The 26350-nt window shown below is 36.6% G+C and overlaps 1 protein-coding gene across 2 annotated transcripts in view; it reads left to right on the top strand.

The window, feature by feature from the left end:
* The window catches only part of OTOGL (otogelin like), a 93630-nt gene that overhangs the window by 53096 nt on the left and 14184 nt on the right, over positions 1-26350 (top strand). Inside the window, exons 29-51 of one of the 2 annotated variants that reach the window (XM_026798293.2) lie at positions 264-380; positions 3123-3279; positions 3810-3836; positions 5286-5453; positions 7018-7296; positions 7973-8090; positions 9311-9390; positions 10249-10518; positions 12196-13061; positions 13745-13922; positions 14800-14942; positions 15593-15616; positions 15751-15843; positions 16459-16648; positions 18915-19129; positions 21537-21678; positions 22048-22233; positions 22708-22920; positions 23768-23872; positions 24187-24294; positions 24660-24761; positions 26018-26122; positions 26211-26251. In XM_026798293.2, coding sequence (XP_026654094.2) covers positions 264-380; positions 3123-3279; positions 3810-3836; positions 5286-5453; positions 7018-7296; positions 7973-8090; positions 9311-9390; positions 10249-10518; positions 12196-13061; positions 13745-13922; positions 14800-14942; positions 15593-15616; positions 15751-15843; positions 16459-16648; positions 18915-19129; positions 21537-21678; positions 22048-22233; positions 22708-22920; positions 23768-23872; positions 24187-24294; positions 24660-24761; positions 26018-26122; positions 26211-26251 — 3927 coding nt within the window. Of the gene's footprint in view, positions 1-263; positions 381-3122; positions 3280-3809; positions 3837-5285; positions 5454-7017; positions 7297-7972; positions 8091-9310; positions 9391-10248; positions 13062-13744; positions 13923-14799; positions 14943-15592; positions 15617-15750; positions 15844-16458; positions 16649-18914; positions 19130-21536; positions 21679-22047; positions 22234-22707; positions 22921-23767; positions 23873-24186; positions 24295-24659; positions 24762-26017; positions 26123-26210; positions 26252-26350 lie in introns of both variants that reach the window. The other variant, XM_026798271.2, reaches the window with a different exon arrangement.

The raw sequence follows: 26350 nt of genomic DNA, 5'->3' as shown, positions 1-26350 counted from the left end.
TCACAAAGAAAACATTTTGTCTTTATGCACTGAGCAGACAGCAGGAACATTTTAGTGCTTAAGAAAAAAACAAAAAGTTTTTTTTAGAGCAAATGTTTTCAATTATAAAAACAAATCAAGGAAAGAAGACGAAGAAGATAGAATTGAAATTTTTTATTTTCTGATTATGAAAGTATTGAATTATATGTTACTATGATGTACCTGAGTCTGTGATAAACACACCTACCTATAAAATATTTGTGGGTTTTGTGCTTGTTTTTAAGTGTAAGAGCCCAAATGAAACACTGAGACCATGTGAAGTACATCAGAGCAAGTTCCCTTATGCAAAAAAGGAATGCTCAATTTTATACAGTGATCTTTTTGCACCTTGTCGCAATGTGGTAAGTTTATTAAATATCCAAGATTGCTCTCATGAAAATAATCAAATTCCAGTAATGAATTTCTTCTTGCCAATACCCTCAGTCTGAATGAGAGGATACAGAGTAAAGCCCTGCAAGTATCTCTGTGTGGGTGGGCTATATTTGTGCGGAGCTCCTTGTTCCTCTCAAGACTGGAATCTAAACATAAAAGTGGTAACAGAGTTGAGTTAGTCTACTGAATAATCAAGGTTCTAGCCTCTTTAGTTTTTATTATACCTTTTATCTATATAGGAAGCTAAGTTTTACAAATTTGTCAATTTGTATAAATTGAGGGATTCTAAAGTATATGTGTAATGCACCTACAGCTTACTTCAAATGGTTTTATTTTGTTGTTTCCTGCTTTATATAGAAAGAAATATGACAAAGCAAGATTTCTGCTTTCGAGCTTTTTAATTGTTTGGTGGCTTATCATTTGGTTTTATCAAAACTCTGAGGTTTGGCATCCTTGTTTTCCCAATATCTGGCTAAGTACGAGTTAAAAGTTACAAGAATGTCCTTCAGTTCAGTCTAGATGAGATGGGTATGACACTATTTTGTGTGGTAATCTTTTATTCCATTTTAATCCACCCATTATCAATGCAAGACGTGCTTTATACATTTTTCTCTATTTCTAATTTTAGCCTCCCAATGGTATTTAGGTGCTTCTTTACACCTGAACAAGCAAGAACCACTATGACATTTCATCTCATTCTTTAATTTCTTCATGATTAATAATACTAAGTGAGATCATTAGCTGTCTCAGCTGAACCTCCTGACTTTCAGGACTGAAGCTGAATATCAACATGGTTAGGAATTTGCCTGTGAAGGAGGTTGCAGTAGCTTAACCCAAGGGATTTATTAATGTTGACTTAAGTTACTATGTAAAGAATTTTTTGAGCATGTGCCTGAGAACATAGTGATGAGCATATTTTCAAAGTGGCAAATAATAAATAAAAATGGAACTTTTGAGAGTCTTTGAGAAACTGTATTATTATAACAACTTGGAAAGATTTTTTCCCTTGAATGTTCATTTTCTATATCTTATCCATGTTGTGATTAGAATTTGCAAATATTATGCCAGAAATTTTGCATAATTATCTAAAAAAAATCGATGCCAGGTGCAAAACGTGTGATATAATTAGTAGTCAAGTATTTCTGCTTGTGTGCATCTATCTTGTATGGGAGAGTCTGTAAAACAAACATCTTTCATGTGTTTTTAGAACCCATTAATCAGCATGTGAAAGTACAGCTCCTGCAAATGTAATGTAGAGTGACCTCCTATCAAGGGCATGTGCAGCTGACTGCTGGGTGGGGAACAGGGTGCCAAGAAAAAAGCCTGAGCAGAGACTGACACTGAGGGCAGGGAAAGAACAGAAAACAAAGATGGGGGTTTCCAACGTGCTTATTGTTGCTCCTGCTGTGTGGGTGGGAGATCCTGCAGTGCATGCAGGCAAGCTCCTGTCTGAGGGACCAGCGGCCTTGTAGCTCAACTCAGGCTGCAACACCACTTTGCAGGGAGACAAAATCTTGCATCTCTGCCGAGCAGCAACTGATGGATTGCAGTTGCCCAAATAAGCACTGAATTCAGCAGGATCTGAGGAGCCTGACCATGGAGAAAAAAGGGTCTTCCTCTTCCTCCTAAATCCTGAAACAGCAGGATTTTGGCCCAAGGCTCCCAGTTTGTCACAAGAGCAGGAAATTGGTGAGCCATGGAGAGATGCTGTTCTGCAGGCATGAGAGACAGATTGAGATATTTGGAGCCAGTTTGCTGTTAGGTGATTTCTACAAAGGTACTACTGTCACTTTCAGTGGAGCTAGTTCTCATGTGTGTCCCCCACATCCCTAGTGGTATCCCTGCTTTCAAAACAAGAAAAAGAATGAAAGCACAATAACATCTCTCTGCCCTTGATCCAGTCCCTGCCAGCTTCTAGCTACTGCCAGCTGAGAAGCTGTCTTCATGTTAGATAAGTAGTGCTTTGTTACTGTGGTGGTATTTCTGTAATCTGACGTGTGCCATTTGAGTCTTTACAGCTGAGCTAGACCAGACACTAAACTGAAGAGAAGCATTGCTTTAAACAGTCCATGTGTTGAGTAAGAACACTGTTTTGGAAATGTTGCTGAACATTACAAAAAAAATGATTTAAACCCAAGAAACAGTGTATCATGTAAAATCATATTGTGATAGGACTTTAGAGAATGTGGATTTCTGATCTAATGAAGTTTTCTGGGCAAATTATATTAAAATCTTGATAAGTGCAGAAATATTATTTTTTTGTGTGCAATGTCACCAGTGGTCCCAAGCTTTCTTCCCCTGGGAAATCTCCCCTCTATAAATTATTACTTTAATAACTTGGTAATCAGAGTCACAGCTCTGATTTTGTTGTTGTTCATGCAAAACTGGCAGGATGACTACAGATGGCAGTATTTGCCTTATAAAAGTGGAACTGCCAGCTTCAATAGTTCTTTAAAATTGATGAACAGCAAGCGTGTGGACAAGCATGTTTGTTAGTAATCGCTGTTTCAATTTTTCTATTGACGTTTAACTTAGATATAAGCTGATCATTTGAAGTGTGCATTTTGTGTAGGAATATGCCCAAACTTTGGAAAATACCTTATTGTTGTGTTTAGTGCTTTCAGTCTGTCCAGAAGTAGAACTCCTGCTGCAACTGGAATATGAACAGCTCATGCAATTAAGTCAGCTGTTTTTGTTTTTTCCCCTCCCAGATTGATGTGACTTCTTTTATCAAAAATTGTCACACAGACACATGCAACTGCAATCTTGGTGGGGACTGTGAGTGTCTGTGTACCAGTATTGCAGCTTATGCCCACAAGTGCTGCCAGCAAGGAGCAGCGATTCACTGGCGATCTCCTCTGCTCTGTGGTATGTACCTGGGCTGGCCACGCTCCAGAGCTCATCTCACAGGCATTTCTGACTTTTTCCTGCCCAGTTATACAAATATGACAGAGTAGGTGGATAGTAAACATAGCTCACATCTCTCAAGCTGTCTCTGTGTTAGCTGTGTCATCCTTACACACCCAAATTCACTGTCTTGCTGAAAAGGGCTGGCTGTGCTTAGGGTGTGTTAGTGCAGAGACTGTGGGAAAGTCTGGATGTCCATTTTCCTGTGTAGGGCTCCAAAGAGACCCAGTCTGTTCTTTTCTTCGACAGCAAGAAGGGTTCTTAGCTGTAAAATAATTCCTGCTTCAGGTCTGCTGTCACTGGATGAAAGTCTAAGAAAATAAAATCACTGACTGAAATATCTTATGGGACATGAAACTTCCTCTCCGGAAAGTAAGCTTTACATTTTTGGGATGCAGAAATACATGGATTCTCTTGTTACTACTAATAATAATTGTAACAGTAATAATAATAACAAGAACAATAATATGCTTCTTTTCTTTTTCTTTTAGCTTATGACTGTGAATATTACAACCAAGGTATGTACTATTTGATATTCTTGTTTAAAAAACTCAATTAATTTAAGGGCTTTTTCTTTGACTTGGTGCATGCAGTTTTAACATTACTTTTATTTTGAATGAGTGAATTTGGTGGCCCAGCTGTGTTGAATGATCCTAGCAATCCCTAATGCCTCCATTAATAAATTCATAATGTTCATTGGGGAGGTGGATTGATCCATTGTCCTACAATATATGGTAGCAGTCAGGAAGAGCTCTAGAAGGACATTTCCTTGTGTTTGTACTGTACATTTCAGAGCTGGGACCTACAATATTTGGACATTGATGGGCTATGGGATTTTGTGCACGTCTCACAATACTGTACTGTAAAAAGAACAGTGCCTTAGGATGAGAGAGGTATTAATTTCACAGAAGTAATTCCTGTGTCATTCCCTCTAATATTTGAATACTGTGCACATACTTTATAGGCAGCAATAGGTATTGAAAAGGGAAAGTTGACTAATTGCAATAAATGAATGAACCTGAATTTTAATGTGTCTGTTTGATGACTAGGATGACTTGCATCTCATAATGAGGATCATTATACAGATTATATTTTTATCCTCTAGTCTGGCCTACTACAGTAGTAGCATGAGCATCTTGCTGGTATAGCTGACTTCCCAATTACTTTTTAATAGGGAATTTTATCTTACTCAGAAAGGTTTGAGGACATGGCTCTAATGGCGAACATCATGGCAGTGCTCTTAAAGGTCTTTTCTGGCCTTAATTATTCTATGACTCTCTGAAAAAAGTAGAAAGGAGTACTGGTTCTGGATAATTTTCTTCATATAGTTAACATGAATTTAATAATATATTTTGTATTTGTGATGACAGTGGTGTTGTAGCTACTGCTTACATAGATTAAGGTTTTCCCAGTTCTTACCAGTAGGCAAGCTGGGGCTGCACAGGAGGTTAGAGGGGGCAGAGTTGGGAGAACTGACCCCAGCTGACAAGAGAGATGTTGCAGAACACATGATGTTGAGTTCAGCAACAGAAATTGGAAGGGAAGTTTTCTGGGACTGCTTATGCTTATGGTTATGCTTATGAACCATTGCTAATGGTTCATCTAGATGTTGGTCAGCTGATGGTGAAGAATTTTGGCTTTTTCATCACTTTGCTTTGTAGTCTTTGTTTTCTTTTTGCAATTATTTTCTTTGGTTTCCTTTTCTTTTTCATTGTTTCTCTATAAACAAAACTCAAACCAAACCATGATTCAAATGTCTTTATCTTCACCCATTATTTTTTTTCAGTTCTTCCCCTCTGACTCTTTCATGATGTGTGTGGTGAGTGACCAGGTGTGTGGTGCTTAGCTGCCTGTCAGGGTTAAAGTCAAGGACAGAGTTATGCATGTTTCCACTACAAAGTGGAACCAAGTGGAAAATTAAGACTTAAGTTTTGTATATTATGTGATGAAAATTTTTCTTCCCATAGGTCTTGGTGAAGGACCCTATATTTTGGCAAGTTTTGGAGTGAATGACACAATTATAGGGGCTAATGTATCCAGCAGAAGGATATTTCCCTTGCCTAGAACTGGAGCACACGGAAATGTAATTTTCAGTTTCATGATAACTCCAGGTCTTTTCAAAGATAAAGATTTATGTAAGTGTTCTCAGCAGTTTTGCTAATGGTGAGATATGTATGTCAAACTATATGAATGATTTTTGCTGCATCTTCTAAATGTCCTAAAGTAGTCTAGATATTTTTAGTTTTTGGAATAAGTGGCCAATTTCAAAATGAAGGAGGGATTTAAATTTTAATTTTTTTAGTATTAGAAAACCTCACTTCCAGCTTTAAAGTTGAATTTTCAAAAATTATTTTAGAAGTATTTCAAAATACAAGTGAATACAGTAACTTTGTGAAAAAATCCAATTCGTTTGTATAACTGGAAACTGGTGAATTTTTCACAAGTGTATAGCAAATATCAACACTGAAGGTCAATGCAGGATATTTTTGTCTCCAGTAAAATTGGTTCTACCTTGTGTTTCCACCTTATTTGTTACTTTTCCTGACCTAGAAAATGTGCAACTCAGAATGATCTATCTATTTCTGCATTGTTAACAAGCAGCATCTCTGTGCAACATAGAAGGTAGTTTCTTAGGTGAACAGGTAATCCTAAGCTCTATGTTTTACTTATCAGACTTACCCAAACTATACAACAAAAATAAACTTGTTTAAATATTTTTCCTTCTATACATATTTTTCTTTCTTCACATATGTGAAGATTGTGCCAATTAAATCAAATAATTTCTCAAATAATTTAATGTGTTGACAAAATCACAAACCCTCAAAAATCAACATAAAGAAGGGCTCTCTCCACAGAAAAATTTCAAATTAAGTTTACAAACATTTGAATGCTTATTGCTGTGGGAAAATTAGGTTGTTAGATGTGATTTTGAAATGAAAAATACATAAAACAGAAGAATTGATTCCTTCTTGTAAAATCCCTATGTAAAGTGAAAGTAAATAATTCATTATATCTGTGCAGTACACAGATGACTTTCATATGGAAATGAGGGATGAGATAATATTCCTCTAGATGAAAGAACTTCAAGACTGTATTCAAGTTGAAAATCAAGTATGAAGTCAGTCTTCTTATAAAGCTTGAAATTTTCAGAGAATTTTTTCAGAGAAATTTTCAGAGATTTTTTTTGATTTGTGGCATGGGTAGAGCAAATAGAGGTCAGGTCTCTTATTTGGCCATAGATTTTCTTACAGCATTTCTGGATGTGACTGCATATAAAAAAAAGCATCACCTCAATGTTCTTACAATGTGATATTATTTGCTAATGAAATTTTGGTCCTGCTAAACTGTCAGACTTTTGTCCAAACTTGAGAAAAACTCTCAAGATATGAAAGTTCCACTCTGAGACTGCTTAGGCATCGGCATCAGTTTTGAAGGTTAGTAGCAGTTGGCTGAATGCAATTTTGGTCTAACTGATAAATTCCCTGGTGGTTCTGGATTATATGATCCTTTGGAGTCTCTTTTAGACCCTGCATTGTGTTTCTCTTTTGTGCAACACAAAGCTGATTTTTTTTTTTTTTTTGGTGAAAAGACAGTTTTAAAAAGGAGCCACTTAGCAGCCAATATATAGGATTTAATCTCAATTACAAGTTGTTTTCTGTGAAAATCTTAAAATTTTTATTTTTTTTTCTTCTGTGGAAGCTCTCTCTCTTGTTTCCCTTGAATCTGCTGAAAGACCAAACTACTTTCTGTATGTACATGACAATGAAACCATCGGGTTGGAGCAGTGGCAGGCAAATGCCTCCTTTCAGAGACGCGCCACCTTCTTCCACCACCAGGGTCTCTGGAGTCCAGGGCTCAGTGCCTTTGAGCTGCACAGTAAAAAAGGCTTTTTCATCATTCTCACCTCATCCAGTGTTAAAGTGGAAAAGTATGATGGTTCGGAAGAATTCAAACATTTCAGTAGTTTTAGTATTGAAGGTAAATTTTGCAAAATCTGCAGGGATAAACATTATTTTTCTGCTTGCCCTCAGAGCATTTTCTTTCTTGTATTTCTATTTGTTACTATCAGCAAAAGTAACAAATATTTTATCCTATTTTTAATTTTTCTCTGTTTTCCATTCCATCTCAAAATGCTATTATTTTCTAACTTTTGCAGATACGATAGTCACTTTATTGTTGAACTATGTTTTCATTGGCTTGCTCTTTCAAAATGAAAGTGGCATATCACAAAACAATGTATGTTAATATCTCATTAGTAATCTATAAATGTCTATTATTTTAAATGAATTCAGTAATTGTGCTGCATCTGCAACCAACAGTATCTTCAATATGTTTAACTCATGTTAAACGTATTGACATAGATTTAACATTAACTCATGTTAAACCTATGTTTTAGGTTTTGAAACAGAGTATATTGTAAAAATTAATAGCTGCTTTTATTGTCAAAGCTTGAAGTGTCTTTTGGCTTGAACAAATTTAAAATACTCCAAACGAAACAAAATCTGACCTATTGGAAAGTTCTGAAAATTTTGTCTATTTGGTTTTCATTTTCTCATTTATCTGAAGATCACAGTGTATGTTATAGAAAAGGGTGTAAATTTAAATTGTTTATTGACTATTGAATCAATAAAAAACACCTTTCTTTCCTTCTCAGAACTCAGTGCTTCTGTGCCTTACAGAAGGATGTGTGAATGGCGATATGAATCTTGTGCTAATCCTTGTTTTAAGACATGTAGTGATCCTGAAGGAACAGCATGTAAATTTCTTCCTCTGTAAGTAAAATTAATCTCATATTACTACTGGATTGTTTTTTGTAATAAGCATACCATATGCTTTCTGAAAATCACTGCTACAATATCCATCTAGTTTCACCATCCAAATTTCAATATGATTCTTATGATAAACTCTCACAAGTCATATGAAATCATTTGTACCAAGCCTCTAATTTCCCACAGTGTGTATTCCCATTTAGATGCACTTTCCAACACAAAAATAAGAAGGTTTGTATTTAGCCCAGAGGATTAGCTTCTGGTAGTGTTTAAGTAGAAAGCTGTTAAATTAAATGAAGGCTGTGGATTTATAGCTGCATCCTAAACCAGCACACCATGATGTTAAAACGACTAGATCTTTCTGGTGTTTATATGACTGAGATCAAAAGTTGTAGGAATAGTAAGGGAGGAATACGCCCTCTCCTGTAAAAAGAGGGAACTTTTATTCGGGGAGATGCCCACTGGCATGAAGGGAGGGATTTCAGAGGGGTGATGGTAGCTTGGGATTTAGTAAACAGATTTCCTGTCTCAGTGGTTCTCCCCTGGCCTCTATGAAACCACTGCAAACTAACAGGAAAAATGCCTAAAAGCTCAAGGCACAATGTGGTGGAAAAGAAAGGATATTTTAGATTCCAGACTCCCTAGGTATATGCAATTTATAATTAGTAATACTACAAACATGATTAATTTTCTCTGTTGGTATTCTTAGCTTTTTCCATATGGGAACACTGGTTGTTAATGTTATGATTTTCTCATTGAAAAGTCCCCCAGAATGAAAAAGACATAGGAATATGGTGATTTGTCTGCATTCTCCTATGTTGAAAGGACACAAGAGAAAGGCTTTATGGAGTCAATCTAAATATTTTAATATCTCAAATGAACATATTTGGATAAAATAAAAGTCTTGTAGACAAGTTCATCATTCTGTGAAATACCTTTCTGTTTAAGGATCTAAACTAACACCTGGTTGGGGAAGAAAAATGGTCCAAACATCATATTAATCAGCCTATGCAAATAATTATTAACAGTTTAGAAATAGAATTATGCTGCCAAATAACTTTGTGAACTTGAAATGCCTCAAAATTCTATGTTCATCATTTCATAGGAAAGTCCTCAGAACTCTGATAAGGCATTCTAATAGTTTGTTTAGACAAAGTAAAATAATTTAAAATTAACTTATAATTCTACTGTGGCTCTAGAATTGACTATACAATATTTTGAAGGGTTGAAGGATGCATGCCATACTGTCCCAAAAACATGATCCTTGATGAGATCACACTTAGATGTGTTTATCCAGAAGACTGTGAGTATACTTTATGATGTTGATCTACTGTTATAAATTACTCCAAGATCCTAGGAAAGGATTAATCAAATGTAATTTTTTAAAAGTTAAATGCTTTCTCAGAACATATTGGTGTTGAAGATTGTTTCTCTTGGACATAGACTCCATTCCCACTCATCCAAACTACAGCTTCTTCATTCAAAAAGTTATGTTTTACATTGAATTCTCATATTTCTCAAATAGTGGGTTATATATAACCTTTTGTGATTATGTTATACTCAGAGAAACTATATTTGACTATATAATGCTAGTATATTGCACATATATAAGGGAGAGATAATGAAAGACATACAGCTGTAGCAAAAGTTCAGTCTTTTCAAAGGATGACACACAACAAATTCAGCTCACCTATTTCATAATTTCTGGTGTGTAAAGATACCATATTATTTCCTTATTTGGTGGGATAAAGTATTATTTTAACATTAAAATTTAGCTTAAATACTGTATCTGATTGTACAATTTTGAATTAAATGTACAAAGTTGTCTCGTATAATACCTTCTAAGGATGTATTGTACTTATTTCAAATATTTTACTACTTTGGATTTATTGATTTTCTCTGAAATTGCCTTGTTGCTTCAAAATTGCTCTGCAAAATAAAGATTTTCACCAATATAAAAAATTAGCTACTTCATTTGCAGAGAAAATTAGAAAACATTTAGAAAACATCAGCTGAGTTCCTCAAAGTCATCAGATGACCTGGAACCATTGGCAAGATCTGATTTGCTAATATTTAAATGGGACTTGAGTAGAGATAGATTTGCTATTTTTCTTTACTAATAATCCATAAAGGATGTTTAAACGCACATTTTTCCTTTTAGGCATACCTGTGACACCTACAGAATCAGACATTGGACTGAAGCCTTCACTGATAATCTCTCACATGGGTCCTACCACAGAGAGATTTCCTCAGACACTCCCTGTATTTGTTACTTCAAGGAATAAATCAACTCTCATCGGTGTGACAGACAAAATAACCATAAATGCAAATACAGCTTCAAGGGGAATGAATATGTCGGCACAGTCCATTACAGACTTTTATTCATTGGAAGCTTCTAATGCAGCCACCTATTCAACATTTTCATTACCAAGTACAGTGGAGCCTTCTGATGTACTTCACAGCACAGCCAGCCCTACTGTCCTTTCCAAACCCATCCCTTCAACAGATTTTCCAATTCTTTTCCAAGCCTCAGCAGTCACATCAAGTAGTGACTGCTCTAATGCATCTATAACTTTACCCATTACAATAACAACTCAAACAACCCTGCTCAGTGCAAGTCCTATTCCAGCACATTCTGCGTTATTAACACCCACTTCCCTAGTGGTAGTTCCATTTTCACTCAAAACATCAACCACTCAGCTAGGAACAGTTCGACTTTTCTCAGCACTAACAACTCTAGCCTCCAAGATATCTTTGGTCACTTCTGAGCTGCCTGCAGGGATTGGGAAGAGTAGGAGTCCTTCAGTAAGTCATTCTAAGGGAGCAGAAACACACTCTGAAGTGTCTTTGTCTGCCTTGGGGGCTGACAGAGAAACTTTCACAAGACCTGTATTTCTTCTAGATCCACGACTGACACTAAGAATGTCTACTTCTCCTATACCTACTCTACCTGTTAGAACTAGGTCTGGCATTAGTCAAACTGCAGTGTACCCAACACCCAGTTCTTCACTGACTTTAGCTGCTCCTCAGATTCCTATGACTACTAGATTTTCTAGCTCTGAGACAAGTGTTCCTCAATTAATCACAGTTTCATATTTCAAAACAGCAAAACCTTTGTCTAAAACTTCTCTGATATCATTAAATGTTAGCTCTTCAACCAGTTTTCCTCCAAAGCCACTTTCATCTTCAGTGCAAACTTCAACAACTGTTCCAGAGCAGACATCTCCATTAAAAAAGGGCAGTATTTCTGCTGCTCTGCCAATAATGACTGTATCTTCACCTCAAGTTGTTTCTCAAATCCCTAAAAACACTTCAAGTGCTGCAACACACACAGTATCTACACCAGTCCATTCTATGTATACCTCCCTGAAGCCCAAAGATATGCCAGGTGCCACTCTTGCCTCCAAAAGTTTTTATACAGTACCTTCTAGTGCCTCCACTCCTCTAATCAATTCAACAATCTTTGATAGGTCTGTAGTGAGTAAAGCCTCAACAGAAAATAAGCAAATAATGCACACTGATCTCTTTTCATTATCATTTATTTCTAAAAAGCCAAAGAAATCTGTTACATCTTCAGCCTTCCCTCTCAGGACATTGGTGTTACCTCTAAATTCTACACCCACTTCAGAACTTACAGAGTATCCAAAAAGTTCAGTTACAGAATTGAAAACAGACCCTGTGGCTCAAAGTTCAGGTACTTCCATTTCCAAAAATCCTTCTTTTACAAGGTCATTATCTTTACTTACAATCTTGTTATCAACATCAGAACCATCTGATGTGACATCTCAGACTACAAGTTCTTCATTGATTCCCGCAGTCAGTAGCATATCCCCACTAACGCAAAATATAAGTGCTACCCAAGCATCAGTTCCATCTCTAGATACACAAGGAACTTCAAATATTCCAATTATAGACCTTGCAACTTCTGTGGATTTTTCTAAATTCACTTTAAAAATAAGTCTCTCTACCAGCTTTTCAGCAGCACTAAAAACATCCATTGTAATGCCCTCTTTACTAACACCTAACACCTCTGAAATCAGTTTAGAAAGCCAGCCCTCTATGCCTTCACCTCCTCCTAAGACCACTCATATCTCTAATGTTTCTCTAGGAAAGCAGAGTTCTTCGGTAAGTTCTTCAGGAGAAGAAGGAACAATATCAGCCATACCAGCTGGAATCATCACTCAATCCACTACACCAATGATCAGGAACACAACAGTGAATGCTACATCCTCAAAAGCACCTTATATTTATGCAAAAATGCTACCTAGCTCTTCAGCCAGTTTATTAGTTACTTCAGGGACCACCACCCTGGCCTCAAGGATTACTACAAAAACTGCTGATTCTTTTGTTGTCAATTTGGATTTTTATATGGCTTCAGCTTCCGTTCCTACCACCATAGAAACACACAAATCTTTATTTACAACTGCAGTAACTCAAGCTTCACAGGGCACTAGAGAAACTCCAAAGATTAACATAATGAAAACAACTGGTACTACAAATCCACTATCACAGATGAAGAGTACCTCATACATAGCATCAAAAATTAAATATACAACTTCATTTGAAAACACTGTGGATATTTCAGAAGATGGTCAGATGTCACATGAGCAAAAAAATGCTACCAAGACAAATGCTACAACCACAACTGACAAATCCTCCCCACCTTATTTGCCAGTAACCGCACTTCAGAGTCTGCTTTATTCAAGAAATACAACCTCAGTCAAAAATATCTCTATTTCTGGAGTCCTGGATGTAGTGACATCAGATAGGTCCAAAATCCCAACACAGAAGCCCATTACGCCTTATTTTAGTGTAACAGAGGCCACAGAGCTGCAAACCAGAGCTATACTAGATTTGTCTCTTTCTAGTGGTGGAATGGCTCTGCCTTCCTCATCAGAGACGACGGCTGTAGATGACAAGGCTTACTTTGGCACGATGATGCACACACTGATATCTACATCTTCTGAGTGTGTGGTATGATCACTCTTACTTTCCCCTGTATGTTAACATATATATTTCTTTTCAGTCCATTCTGTTATTCTACATATGTAATACCCAAGATTTAAATCAGTTAATATTTTCTATTTAATTTACTTGTATAAAAATTCTCAGTTATTCTTAGAGGATAGTTTTGTTGCTGCTCTTACACTGCCTTGGTACATTCTGTAAGTTGGATATATTGCTCTGAAAAAAATTCTTTGAAGATATATGAGTTTTCTAGATAGCTAAATATATTTCTGAGGTGCTGAAAAAGCCACAATCCTTGGAATTTTGATGTTTCTGAGTAATCTTACCCTGTTTTTCCTTCTTCCATTTGTTTCTTTGTCATAGGGTTTAAAATGATGGGAATGCATGATTTTATGTTTCTTAAAATGCTTCAGATTATAACTGATTATAACATGTACCCTCAATGCATAATGTTTTATATAGAGTATTCCACTAAAACTGGATGGAACAATGTGGGTGTGGGTGAATGGACATGCACCATTGTCACTGTCTACAACAACACAAATGCAAGTCATTCCAAAAGAGCGGATGAGGGGCAGGTGGATGTGCTTATTTTCTCCGAGAGCTGGGGGGTGGACAAGTCATGGCTTGGACTTCATAAGGCCAATGAAGTTAAAATTGACTCTAGTTGTTTTTTCCTTATATGACAGCCAAGATACCTTGAACCTGTTGACAAATGTAGTCAATATGTATGTGTGAATACGGCTTGGATGTTATACAATCTTTCAAGGAATTGCCCTAAGGATGTGCAGAAGCCAGATTGTGGTTTTCGAGGAATGCCTGTTCAAGTTAACACTGACAGCTGCTGTCCAGAATGGCAATGTCCCTGTAAGTCTCTCTTTTATTTTTAAATATAATATGGAGCCTTCATCTGTAAATGTCAAGTAATAAGTTAAAGGGTTATTCCAATGGGAATATGAGGTTAAATATTGGAATTAATTAAAAAGAGCTATTCATCAGCAAGGCAGAATGAAATATACTGAAAATTTTGCTACCTTTGAATTATGTCCTGAAGAATGAAAATATTTTTCTTTTTAAATGGATTCAGTGAAATGACATCTCCAGCATGAACACCAGTATTTTTCAGCTGAGACTTTTCAGAATTATCAGTAGAAACATTAAGATATCAACATTTTATGAAGAAAAATAAATTAAATACAAGATTTTTTGAAAGACAGAACCCCATATTTCATTTAGCTCTAATTACAGTTTTTATTCATGCTTAGACACTGCAGAAACTGGCAGATGAGCCTGCCAAGGGAACAAAAAGGCTAAAGAGAAGTCATATTTAAAACCTTGCAGAATCAATGAAACCAATTCCGCACTTTATAATTTTTTTCAAGATAAGACAGATAAGTTCCTTGTCAGTATCTCAAAAATATATATATTTTTATGCATACATTTTATCTCACATTGTGCAGATTCATTAACCTTGCCTGTAAAGCATTGACTTAAGTAAAACTTGTCACCAATTTAAAAATTTTTCCATACCCTGGGCACACAGAAACAGCTCAAGGTATTTCCACTGAGTAACCTAAACACTTAATTAGGCTTATGGCTCAGTATGTTGTCTGCAGAACAATTTCATCTGTCTATCTATCTATGAATGTACGTGCAAAAGCAAATAATGCTAGAACTGAAAGGTTTTAGAAATACTCTGTACTCAGTTTTGTGGTAACTTCATTAAATGACAGTTCTTTTTTAGGTCAGTGTTCTGTACTGTCAGAACTGAGTGTTATTACATTTGATGGAAACAACATAGCCCTCTGTAATATGGCTTCCTATGTTTTAGTCAAGTTACCAGGAGAAATTATTGTTGCTCATATTGAAAAATGTCCTGCTAATCAGGTAAGGTTCTTGCATTCATGCAGTAATTATAATTGTTCCTTGAATTTCTTTGTGTTACAGGTTTGAAATTATGCAAAAATATGTCAATTAAAACTTATAAATAAAATCCACACTCAGTTAAAAATACCAAGTTATTTAATTTTCAAGAAGCATGCTTAATAATTCTGTCTAGATAAAAGAATTTTATATTGAGTTAAATAATAATTGTTGTATTATAAGGAAATTTAAATGTAGATTCCTTTTAAATTATCAGAGGTGATGCAACTTCTCAATGCATGCCTCCTTTCAGGAGGTAACAGTTAAAGGCAACAGTCTTGCCTTGTTTTAGATGTTTTCTATTAAATTGCTCTCATTTCCTGGTTGCAGTCTAGAGGTGGGAATGCAGAACACATGCAGATGAGCTTTAGCAGTCTGTAGTTTTAGTTCTAACTTAGGTTCTTTAAGAAATGTAATTGAAAGGACCTTTCAGCATATGCACTAAATTAGCTGGAAAGTTTGTATTTTTTATTATTTATAATAAAATATATCAGTTTAATTATTTAGCTGATTGTAGAGGAACATTAAAGACAAAGAAAAAGGTAATTCATCTTTGTTTATAAAAATGCTGCTGTTTATTATTGAACTTCTAATTTATTTTTAATATTTTCCAGAGTGCAAATTCAATAAGAAAACTAGTAAGTACTTATTTAGATGATTTTAAAATGCATTAGTATAAAATATATTTAATTAATATAAAAAATTCCAATAGCGCTGGTACAGAATTCAACAAATAATAGTAACTAAATTTCCTTGTCACTTTTCTTTCAAGGTGCCACCTGCAAACACTTCAGGGCTCTGTTTTAAGAAATTAAATGTCACAACACACACTTGTCAAATACTTATCAATCGTTTAGCAAGAAAAGTAAGTATCTATCAACAGCGTGTGTATGCTCAAAAAATAGCTGGGAAGCTGTTCTGTTGTTGAATGTGATAAATCAGATTTAAAATAAAACACTACAGGATTAGGATTACTTTTGTAGGCTAGGTTTCCAATAATTCATGGTGTACCAGAGGCAAAACAAGCAATTCACATTTCTGGTACCATGCTTCACTTAAATATAATTTTTCCATGTCATCTTAAAGTTCTTTTGAGATTTTAATGAGGCTACAAAAGCAGTTATGCCTGAGACTATATTTCCAGAAACCCTAGAAATGATAAATACTTAAGCTACTTTCCTTGCTAGTAAGTAACAAGTCACAACAGATGACTTTCAATAATTGGAATGAGGTTTTCTTTCATCATATGATATGTGATAAATAAGATTTATTCTTTCACTAATTACAAAAGATTTTTTTTCCTCATGCCTACTTCATTTGCAGTTTTTGGAAGTGGCACGAGTGTTAAGCTCTCTAAGCACTGTGACTGTTTTATGTGGCAGAGGCTGTGAAAATAGTCTTTTGTTATAAAATGGAAATACATATAAAATACATCATTGCAGTCTGGCTTTATCTCTAAAATGTGTTTGGTTTCTTTTAGGTAGTTGTAGATTCTGAAATTCAACCGTTACCATTTTCAAGAGAAGGACTCAATGTTCAGGATACTGGTGCAATGTATGTGGTTAATACCCCAGGTGGGATTAGCATCAAGTGGGCTCACGTTACAGGCATCATAGATATACAGTACGGACTGCACCCTAACACAACGAGGAGGACAGAAGGACTTTGTGGTGAGGCCATGGTGGCAATTTTTTCTTATTCAATAACTTCCCAATTGAAATTTGCAACTCCCTTTTGTGTCTGTGACCAGGTGTCCCTATAGCTCTTGATGTGACCCTCATTAACTATGCTGACAATCCTATGTGAGAGCCTGTGAAATACTATTAATTAATTAATAATAATCATTCTGTTTGAAAGCACTGCGTGCTAATAAAGTACTTTCCAGAACAAGTCATGATCAGCACATTTTATCCAAATAACCTTAAAAAATTACTGGTTTCTTTTACTTATTTTTGCCTGTTTTAAGAGTTTTGCTGAAGCCAAATAAATAAAAAGACAACTTTTAGTGAAGAAGTGGATGCTAAAGAAATTCAGGCAGTGACAGTATATTTCAGTGAATACGGAAACAAGTCTGATGTCAGCAGTGGCAGCTTATTGCTATGGAAATACTGACAAAAGTTGTATCTTGGGAAGGGTCCAAGTCTTGTGAGGACAGTAAATTAGGAATCTGATTTTGGACCTCTTGAAGCTGAGTCTGAGGTCCAACACTGTGCTGTGGTGTCTCAGTCTTGAATTACAATCATAGCAAATGTAGTATGTTTCAAGCTTCCCTGAAGCCTTTTTATCACTTTGCCAGGAGGAATAATATGGAAAAGTACAAAGAAATATATAAAAGAAGGAATAATATGAAAAAGTACAAGTAAATATATGAAAGTATAAGGTGATTAAAAATTAATTTTATAATAAATTTTCATTTTCTAGTGGTTTTTAATTTTACAAACCCTTCATATTAAAAAGGGAAATTAACTTCTTATAATCTTTTAAACTGCTTTTAGTTTTAAAAGCAAGCAAAGCAATTCAGATATGCTTTAAGCGTAAGCATAAACAAATCAAGACTTTAAAATCAATTGCTGTCTTCTGCTTGAACAAAAGGCAACTTCTCCTAAATCTACGGAGAGAAGGGGAAGGCTAGCCCTGCATCTTTTTCCAGTACCATGCCATCTTCTCTACGCGTATTGAACGAAAGGGACAAGATGAGGGCAAATGTAGAAAGAATTATAGTATAATTCCTCTTTTTGTCATGAGAAGACAAAAAGAGGAAGGCTATGCAGACAAATCCAAACTTAGCTTAAAATGTTGTACTACCTGATATTTTGCAGTAAAATCGGAAGTTTTCTTTAGTGCTTCTTTCCTGTCCTCTGCTTTGTTCCTGTCTGGGATTCTGCAATCCTCTTCCTCTCATACCAGAAAAAGCTGTTGGACTGTGTGGTAAATTAGCTTTATTTTTAAAGCCATATTGATTCTGCAGTTCTGCAGCATGGCCTTGCAAATTCTACTGCCAGCAGTTTGTGAATTTGCAGCAAGAAGCAGAAGAGCTAAGAGTACAGGAAAGTGGTACTACTGTAAAACACTTGTTATTTAAATGCCATATTCTGTATTTCTCCATGCTGTCTGAAAAATAATAGCCTGCCACACCAATCTAGTCCAGTTCTAACAAAAGTTAGCATCAGACTGCAGGGCTGAAAACAGGAGGGCAAGGTCTTAGGGTATGTTTAACAGTGCAGAAGGAAAGTGGAAACAAGAGAGGAACTTTGCCTGATCATTTCCTGAGATGTAAAACTAGTATGAAGATTAAAGTTCTGGCATTACTCACTTGTAATATGCTTAAAGAGATCATGTATTTTAATTTATGTATCAATAGAGTAATCAATTCAGGTAGACAATGAATGCCAGGGGTCTGAGAAGGTAGGTTTTTACAGTGGCTTTTTATTAATAACTTCAGTAAGAACAATATTTTCCCTAGATAAAGCAATTTCTTCATCAAAAGATTCTTTTAATAATTTCTTGCACTTAGAATGTTCAATTAAATCTCAATACAGTGTGAAATCATTGGTGATGAGCAATTTATCTCAAAACCATCTACTATTACTCCCAGGGATCAGACTGCCATTCAGTAGAATGAGATCACAATCTAGCAACATGTCAGTGAATTTGATACACTCAACAGCACATTTTGAAAGCAGTTTTTCTCAAAAGTTAATTGTTGTGAAAGGTAAAATGAGTTCTACTTGTTTTAGCAAGCCATTGAGCTGAGAACTAAAATCACAAGCAGGAGATTGGAACTACAGTGGATATACAGCTACTTTAATTTATTTACTCAGGTGACTGAGTTTCACAGGTCACCTGATGCAGTGTTGATCATAATTGATCAGGTAGTTTTAATTTCCTAAATGAAGAAATGTTTGTGCGTTTTTGAATACGATGCTCTGTCCCCAGGGGTGTGTAATGGAGATCCTAGTGATGACCTGAAAATGCAAAATATGACCATAATTACAAATATGGAAGAAATTGAAATGTTCATTAAGAGCTGGGAAATTGAGAAATCACTTGATGTAACAACTAGGAGGCCAGTAAGAAACTGTATTGAAGATAACTGCACTTACTGTATGGAACTGTTAAACAGAAGCATTTTCATCCCTTGTCATAAGAAAGTGAGTATGTATCAGAAAAATTGCAGGACCAACTCATGTAATAGCTGTATAACTAAGAAAAGAGTGACTGGTTGTCATGGTTTGAGCCTGGCACAGAGCCAGTGCCCCCCATGAAAATGCCTCACCCTGGTGTCTGCTGTGAGATGTGACCAGGAATAAGCAAAACAGGCTCTAACTTAAACATAAAGAACACTTTATTACTTAAACTACAGGAAAAGAAAAAAAGAAATTGAAAACCTTACAAAAAAAAACTTTCCTCCTCCCCACTCCCTGACTTTCCCAATCCGATACATTCTCCTAAAACACCAACTGCCCAGCCCGGCACGACACTTTAGTATACTCAAACTGCAGTTCATGAAGAGGAAAGGAGTCCTTCTTGTTCCATAGGCTTCCCCTGGAAACACACTGAAACCTCGTGTGCTTCCTTGTCACTTCGGCACCGCCCGGAAAAAGAAGTCCTTTTGCCGCTTGTGACATCTTCCTTCCATGCCCAGTGCTCTCACCACTGAGACATGGCCAGAGCTGCTTTTAGGGTTGTCTTTCAAGGATGCCTTGTCTCACTCCAAAAGGCACAGTCTCTGCTTTGGGACATCTGTCCCCCCCATATTTTTCCAACCCCCTGGGGCCGGGGGGTCCTCACGAATGAACCCTCCTGGTTTTGAGCCACTGCCTCCCCCTAAATGCAGTCTGTGTCACAGGAACAACTGAGTCCATGGCCACAAGAAAAGTCCAGCCAAAAAGCCACTCCAAATCATCTCTCCCCATCCAAATCATCTCCACGTTCTTCGGGCCAGGTCCTTGTCTCATCTCATCTCTTATCTCCCTTCTTATTCAGCTTCGAGGAGGATTAGCATTTTTGCAAGGCCCCAATCATGAAAGAAAGGGTTAAAAGTTTTCAGTCTTTGTCTGTCCTGGGACGAGATGATACTCCCACACGTGCTGCTGCTGCGGCCGGCCGGGCTGCACCCTTTTCCCCCCCCCTTTCTCTTCCTGGGCCGGCTGCTATCACCGCCGACTCTCCCTCTCTCTCCCTCCTGGGGGGGGGGGGGGGGGGCTGGCTGTCCGATGTCTCGATGTCTCTTGGGGCTCCTCCACCCTTCCATCCTTGAAGGCCCCTCACCTCCCATCTCTGTCCAGGCCCCGGGCCTACCGCATGGCTGGCCCTCCCCCGCCCAGCAGCAAGGCTGGACGGGGGAGAGATCTGACCTCTTCACAGCGACGTCCCAAGAGAGCGTGCCAAGGGCAGTGCCCTGCTTTTAACCCCTGTGTATTCTCGGAGGTGTGTCCAAACCCCACTGGCTACACTAGGTGCCAGTCTCAAACCTAAAACTTTCATTGGTTTGACCACAGCTTCCCAGAATTCCCACTCCTTCCTGGTCAAACCACCACACTGGTACATGCACATTTTAATGTTTTGCTTATTTTTGTAATTTTACAGCGGAATGGATCCATTGAAATGCCGTGTTGTCCATTGAAAACACACATCTATTTTGATCCCTGTGCTATTATGCTGTTTTTTGAAATTACTTAATGGGCATTTCTCAAAGGGGACACACTGGATTATCATGTCAAGATAAACATGTTCCAGAGATGTTATTTTTATTAAATGCTTGATGAGGATCACTAAAACAGAAAGCCCCATGCTTCTGCTTTGCACAACAGTGATTCATGCAGTTGCAGACTTATTGGACTAAAGAAATTTCCAGTTAAAATATTTTGACATAGCCAATATTATGTTGAAAATTTTGTAGCATTTCTTACAGAAATAATTAGAATTTGCTTCTACAAATTGTACTTTCTAATGGGGATCTAGCTGTAACATGCAGCTATAGAGATGAGTAGACCTCTATAGGTCACTAGAGGTTGGTAGCGCAGCACATCTGCTTTCCAGAACAGCAAATGAGGAAGCCCCAAATCTCTGAGGTATAACTGACTTTTCCAACTTAATTAAAAATAAAAATGATTAATTACTCAAGGAGCACTTTCTTTCTGAGAGATAGATGTGTAAAATAGGTTATCAGGTCCTACAGGCACAGAAACAGAGTAAGAGGTAATTCATTCACAGCAGGATTGTATTGAAGGTATAGCAGCAATGTTTAGCTGAGATAGTTCAATTTTAGTTGACAGGGCTATGCTGAAAAGCTCTTCAAAGTAATGATCAGTACTTTTTTATGCTGATCAGTAGACAGAGAATGCAGTCCTAATGAGATTGTCACATGAAAATCTCACTACATCTGGCAGTTTAAGTTTTGCAGAACGAGTGTTCTGAGAAAAAAGATCTTTTTAAATTTAGACACTGTTAGCGATTTTTTCCCCTCGGGGCTGTATTACTTTTCTTAATTGCTGATTTATTTTAGTTACAGGAAGTCCTTATACTTGTTAATTCCCAGTTTCAATATGTTCCTAGGTGTCACCAGAGGAATTTTGTGAGAAGATGTGGATCAACAGTACTAATTTTTGGAACTATGAGTGTGATGCACTTTCTGCATATGTGACTTTATGCAACAAGCACAACATCTGCATTAAATGGAGGACACCTAATTACTGTTGTAAGCAGATAGCCATATTCTGTACCCTTATGTGGCTTCAGTGATGAGGTCTTTTTAGTGATAAGTTAAAGTTATATTTCTTTCTATTATTTTAGTGATAAGTTGAAATTATATTTCTTTCTATTATTCTTGTAAGTAACATGTCATTTTATCACAGTGTTGGTATATCAGGGTACAATTTCTTAAGATGAGAATACATCATTTAGTCATGAATGAATTTTAATCTCTATTGAATTAGTTGCTTACCTAAAGTACTGTTCAAAGTATAAATGTGTGCTTTCTGTGCTCACTTGTTATTACTACTTGTTTAACCAATGAAATGCTGAAAGGATACAGAAACACTCAACATCCTTTTTTAATTCCTTGCAGCACTGAGCTGCCCTGAGGGCAAGGAATACCAGCCTTGTGTGCGACCCTGTGAAGCCAAGACATGCTTGAATAAATGGTTCTATGAAGATTCTCCCTGTTCCTATTTAAGGGAAGACTGTGTGTGTAAAAACGGCACCATTCTGCATAGAACAGACTCAGACCTCTGTATACCAGAAGAAAAATGTAGTAAGTACAGTAGGGCAGAGTAGTTTTGCACTTATGATCATATTAACCACAGTTATATTAACAGTTCATGGTAAGAGAGAAGCTTAAGTTCTGTGTCACTCCTCAGTAAATGTGAATCTGGTAAAGGACCCTTCAACAGAGCCTAACATTTCTCAAGCTACAGCAGTTTGTGCTTTCAGATAACTTGGCTTTAAGAGCCAGTGCTGATGTACCTTTGCTGGGGGAAAAGTGATGGGCATTCTTCTAAGAATAACATGGCAGGTTCTGTCCCTTGCCCTCACCCATTTTCGATCATAGAAAAGCATTTTTTCCTTTGGGGCTTTTACAGTCATCAGCCTTTCTTGGATTCTTTTACCATAATGCTCCACAGCCATAGTTTTTTATGCAATAATTTTATGCAAGTCACAGCTGCTCGCAGGAAATGGGAGCTGTCTGCTTGTTGACGGGATAGAAAGGATTAATTTTCTCTTCCAGCATGTACAGATAATAAAGGACAACCCCGCTCTGCTGGGGAGATCTGGAATGGGTCCATGAGAGGGTGCTGCATGTACAGCTGTTTAGAAAATGGAAGCATTATTGCTGTAGAACCTGAGTGCAGTGAGGATCCACCACCAGTCTGTGAAAGAGAAGGGGAAGTTCTACTCCATGTCATTGAAGAGAGAGCTTGCTGTCCCAAGAAAGTTTGTGGTATGTACGAAACTTGTTCTCTGTAACAGAAGTATAAAATAAGTGCTTCACATTCACAGGCAGATGAGAAACTTTAGATTCAAGGTAACATCTTTTAGAATTAATTTTCAAGTACTTGTGGCTGGTTGGGCCAGAAATTGAGGCTTCTATTCATTATAAGAATTATTCACTGAAATATTTTTTTTCTTAGAAGTCCACCAGTTCAACAAAACTACTGTTAAAATATTTTTAAAGCTCTTGCATAGAATTTAATAATAAATTGATTTATATTCAGTGATAGAAGTATCTTGTTGTTTGGGGATGTTGTCAGAGATTGCTTGCTTTTCTTTCTAGTACTTTGGTGTGATGAGCAATGTCCTCTGATCTATTGCTGTTTCCCAGAAGAATTTTTCTGGGAGTTGATCACTGAATACTAATATTCTGCCTAGCCATGGTTGTTAAGAGAAAGAATAAGCTTATTGCTCCTAAAACACTAAGCAAAATATACCAAGTTCTTCATTACATATTCAAGGAAAATGAGAACATATGGTCCAGTTGATGTGGTGCTTTTGCTTATTAGATGCTTGTAACCAATGATGTATTGTCAATTTGCTCAAGGAATATCAGTGGAACATTATAGCTGGCTTCATGCACAGGGAGCAGAGCAAGTAAATACCAGTTTGAAGAGGGATATTGCTGCTTGGTTGGTTGAACACAAAAGGCCACATGATGGTAGGGAGTGAACTTTAAGCTTACTTGGGCTGCTCTTGTTTTGTGGATCTCTGTATTAGATGGTATAAATAGCCTGAACTACAGGACTTGCACTAGTATCTGTCTAAAGACATCAAAATTGTTTTTTATCCCACAGAATGTAACATGTCATTGTGTGATGCCATTATTCCAACATGCAAACCCAATGAAAAATTAGTGGTAGGCTACCACCCCCTGTCCTGCTGCCCACAGTACCGATGTGGTAAGGGAAATACAAAACCACAGTTAGTGGAAAGTTTTCCATACTTGTATTATATGTTGGAAGAAAATTTGCATTACAAGTTGTCTTGATTGTTAACAGAATGGGACACTGTAAATAGCACCAGGCAATGATGTATGTTTTTTTAAACATTCTCTAGTATTTTTTTTTGTCTTTGTGTTTTGTGTTGCTTCTGATTTACAGTAAATTTGGGGTATTTTATTTTACTTAGCATATGAAGAATATATTTTTTTATCTTTTTCATATTGTTTCAGTGACTTCTTCTTTTAAAACAATGTTTGTTTCACATCCTACAGAATGTGATCCTTCAGTTTGTTTCAATGCCTCCCAGCCTGACTGCAGAGAAGATCAGTTTATTGTCGAGGCAAAACAGGAAGACCCCTGTTGTTTCTCTCATCTCTGTGGTAAGACACCTCTAATATTTTTGTGGAGAGCTAAGGAATAGTCAAATATTTACAAAACCAGATATAATTCTAAAATAACCCAGGCAGGAATTCTTGGAACTCTTGGAGTGAGACTTCATACAGATCTGGTGGACTGGAGGATCATTATTCTTGGGTTTGGGGATCTTTTTTTTCCAACACAATTTTGGACACCATATTTGAACTTTGTTTAGCTATAATATCCATAAAATGCTTAAAAGTTCTATTATCTTGGTAACAAATGCAGTATTACTTTCCATATAGTCAATTAGATGGAATTCATATGTGCTAACTTTTTACTATTTTAAACTTTGTACATGTCTGGTTTTTGTTTTGTTTTTATTTAGTGTGTGAATCCTGTATTGAACCTGTTCCCTTGTGTAGTGAAGGGGAAATTCTCACTGTAGACCTTAATACCATACACTACTGCTGTCCTCATTACTACTGCGGTGAGTGTAACTGCTGAGAGTTTGATTTGTCACCAAATTCTGTAAAAGTGACAGTGCACAGCTGTGCAGGGATTTGTTTAGGTTTGGCAATTAGAGTGGGCTTCAGGTACAGACTGAGAGGTTGAAATGAGGGTGTAGAGGTATCAAATTTGACACAAAGTTCTTGGTATGCCCAGTGGTGGTCTAACAAACCTCATCAGTGGAGTCTGGAGAGGTTATTCAGTTCACTAGACAGAAATATGGTTATCTTCACAGTGATTTAAATACCAATATATTAATGTGGCCCTGAATCCCATCCTTGGAGTACAAATATGCAATTTTTCATTTATTATAACACATTTAATAAAACAGCTTCCACGCTGGTTTTCCTCAGTTGTACAAGTCACTAATGTTTAGGCAGTTTCTTTTAGCTCCTAGAGGAAGCAGTAGACCAAGGATTTCAAATACTGCTGGGTTGACTACTCTTCAAACAATGAGCAGGCACAAGAAAAATATTTGCAGTGTAACAGTCCTTTTCCTAGTCTCATAAAACACATAAATTGTGCTATACATTTTTAAGTAACATCTAAAAGTACAACTGCTTAATTTAGATTATCTTTCATCCTATTGCAGTTTTCAGGCTAATTTCACATAATTAAATTGACTTCACTATCTTTGCAGTTTAGCAATTTTTACTTTGGTTGTTTCTGTATTTTGGTCCTTTCCTTTTCCTAGCAGTTTCACCCAGGTGAAATTTTCTGCAAAGACCTTTTGGCATTTTTTTTTCCCCCACTTCTGGCAGGGAGAAAATTAGATCTTAGTGCTTGATCTTCTTTCACAGCCCCAGTAAGCTGCTTCTGATAAGGGAGGCAATATTTTCTTATTAGCATCATGCCTGGAGGGCAGTTGCTCCCTGTTATCTTACAGAAGTGCACTTTGCAGTATGTATCAAGTCTATGTTTCCCAAAGATTATGATTTTAGATGTCTATGGTAGTGGTTATTTTCTTGGGTAACTCTGAAGTAGGAAGAATATTAAATGATTCCTGTTTGATGATCTCTGAAAATTTAAACATGTTCTAGGACAACGAAAATCACTTTTGAAAATTTTTGTTTCATTTTTCATTCCAAGTATAGTCTATACTATAGATACTTAAGAAACACAATAACATTTATATAAAATAAAATTATTTTTAAAATAGTTTATCAAAAGTAATGTAAGCTGGAAAATATGAAGGGAAGTTGAATAAGTTCTTATATGTCTTTCCCCCTCATTTAGTTTGTGATGAAAATCTTTGTTCTGAGCCTCCTATGATTTGCACAGATGACATGACACCTGTGAAGGAAAAAATACTCGGGCAATGTTGTCCTGAATGGCACTGTGGTAATTATTGCTTTATTCTTTAGTCACAAATCTTAACCAAAACTAACAGTTAGCTAATTGATTAACACAGATTTCTTTGTCTCCTCAGAATGTAGTTGTGAAAATGCTACCACGCTGACCTGTAAATTAGTAAGTGATGTCTTTTAAATACTATTAGTAATGTTGTTGAGCTGTCTTACTCCTCTCTTTTACACTCCTTGTTTCAGTTGTAAAGAGTAACAGGGACAG

This window comes from Zonotrichia albicollis, chromosome 4 (assembly GCF_047830755.1).
Source record: "Zonotrichia albicollis isolate bZonAlb1 chromosome 4, bZonAlb1.hap1, whole genome shotgun sequence".
Taxonomy (NCBI): Eukaryota; Metazoa; Chordata; class Aves; order Passeriformes; family Passerellidae; genus Zonotrichia; species Zonotrichia albicollis.
Note: the sequence above shows the minus strand (reverse complement) of the source record. Positions and strands in the feature narration are given on the sequence as shown.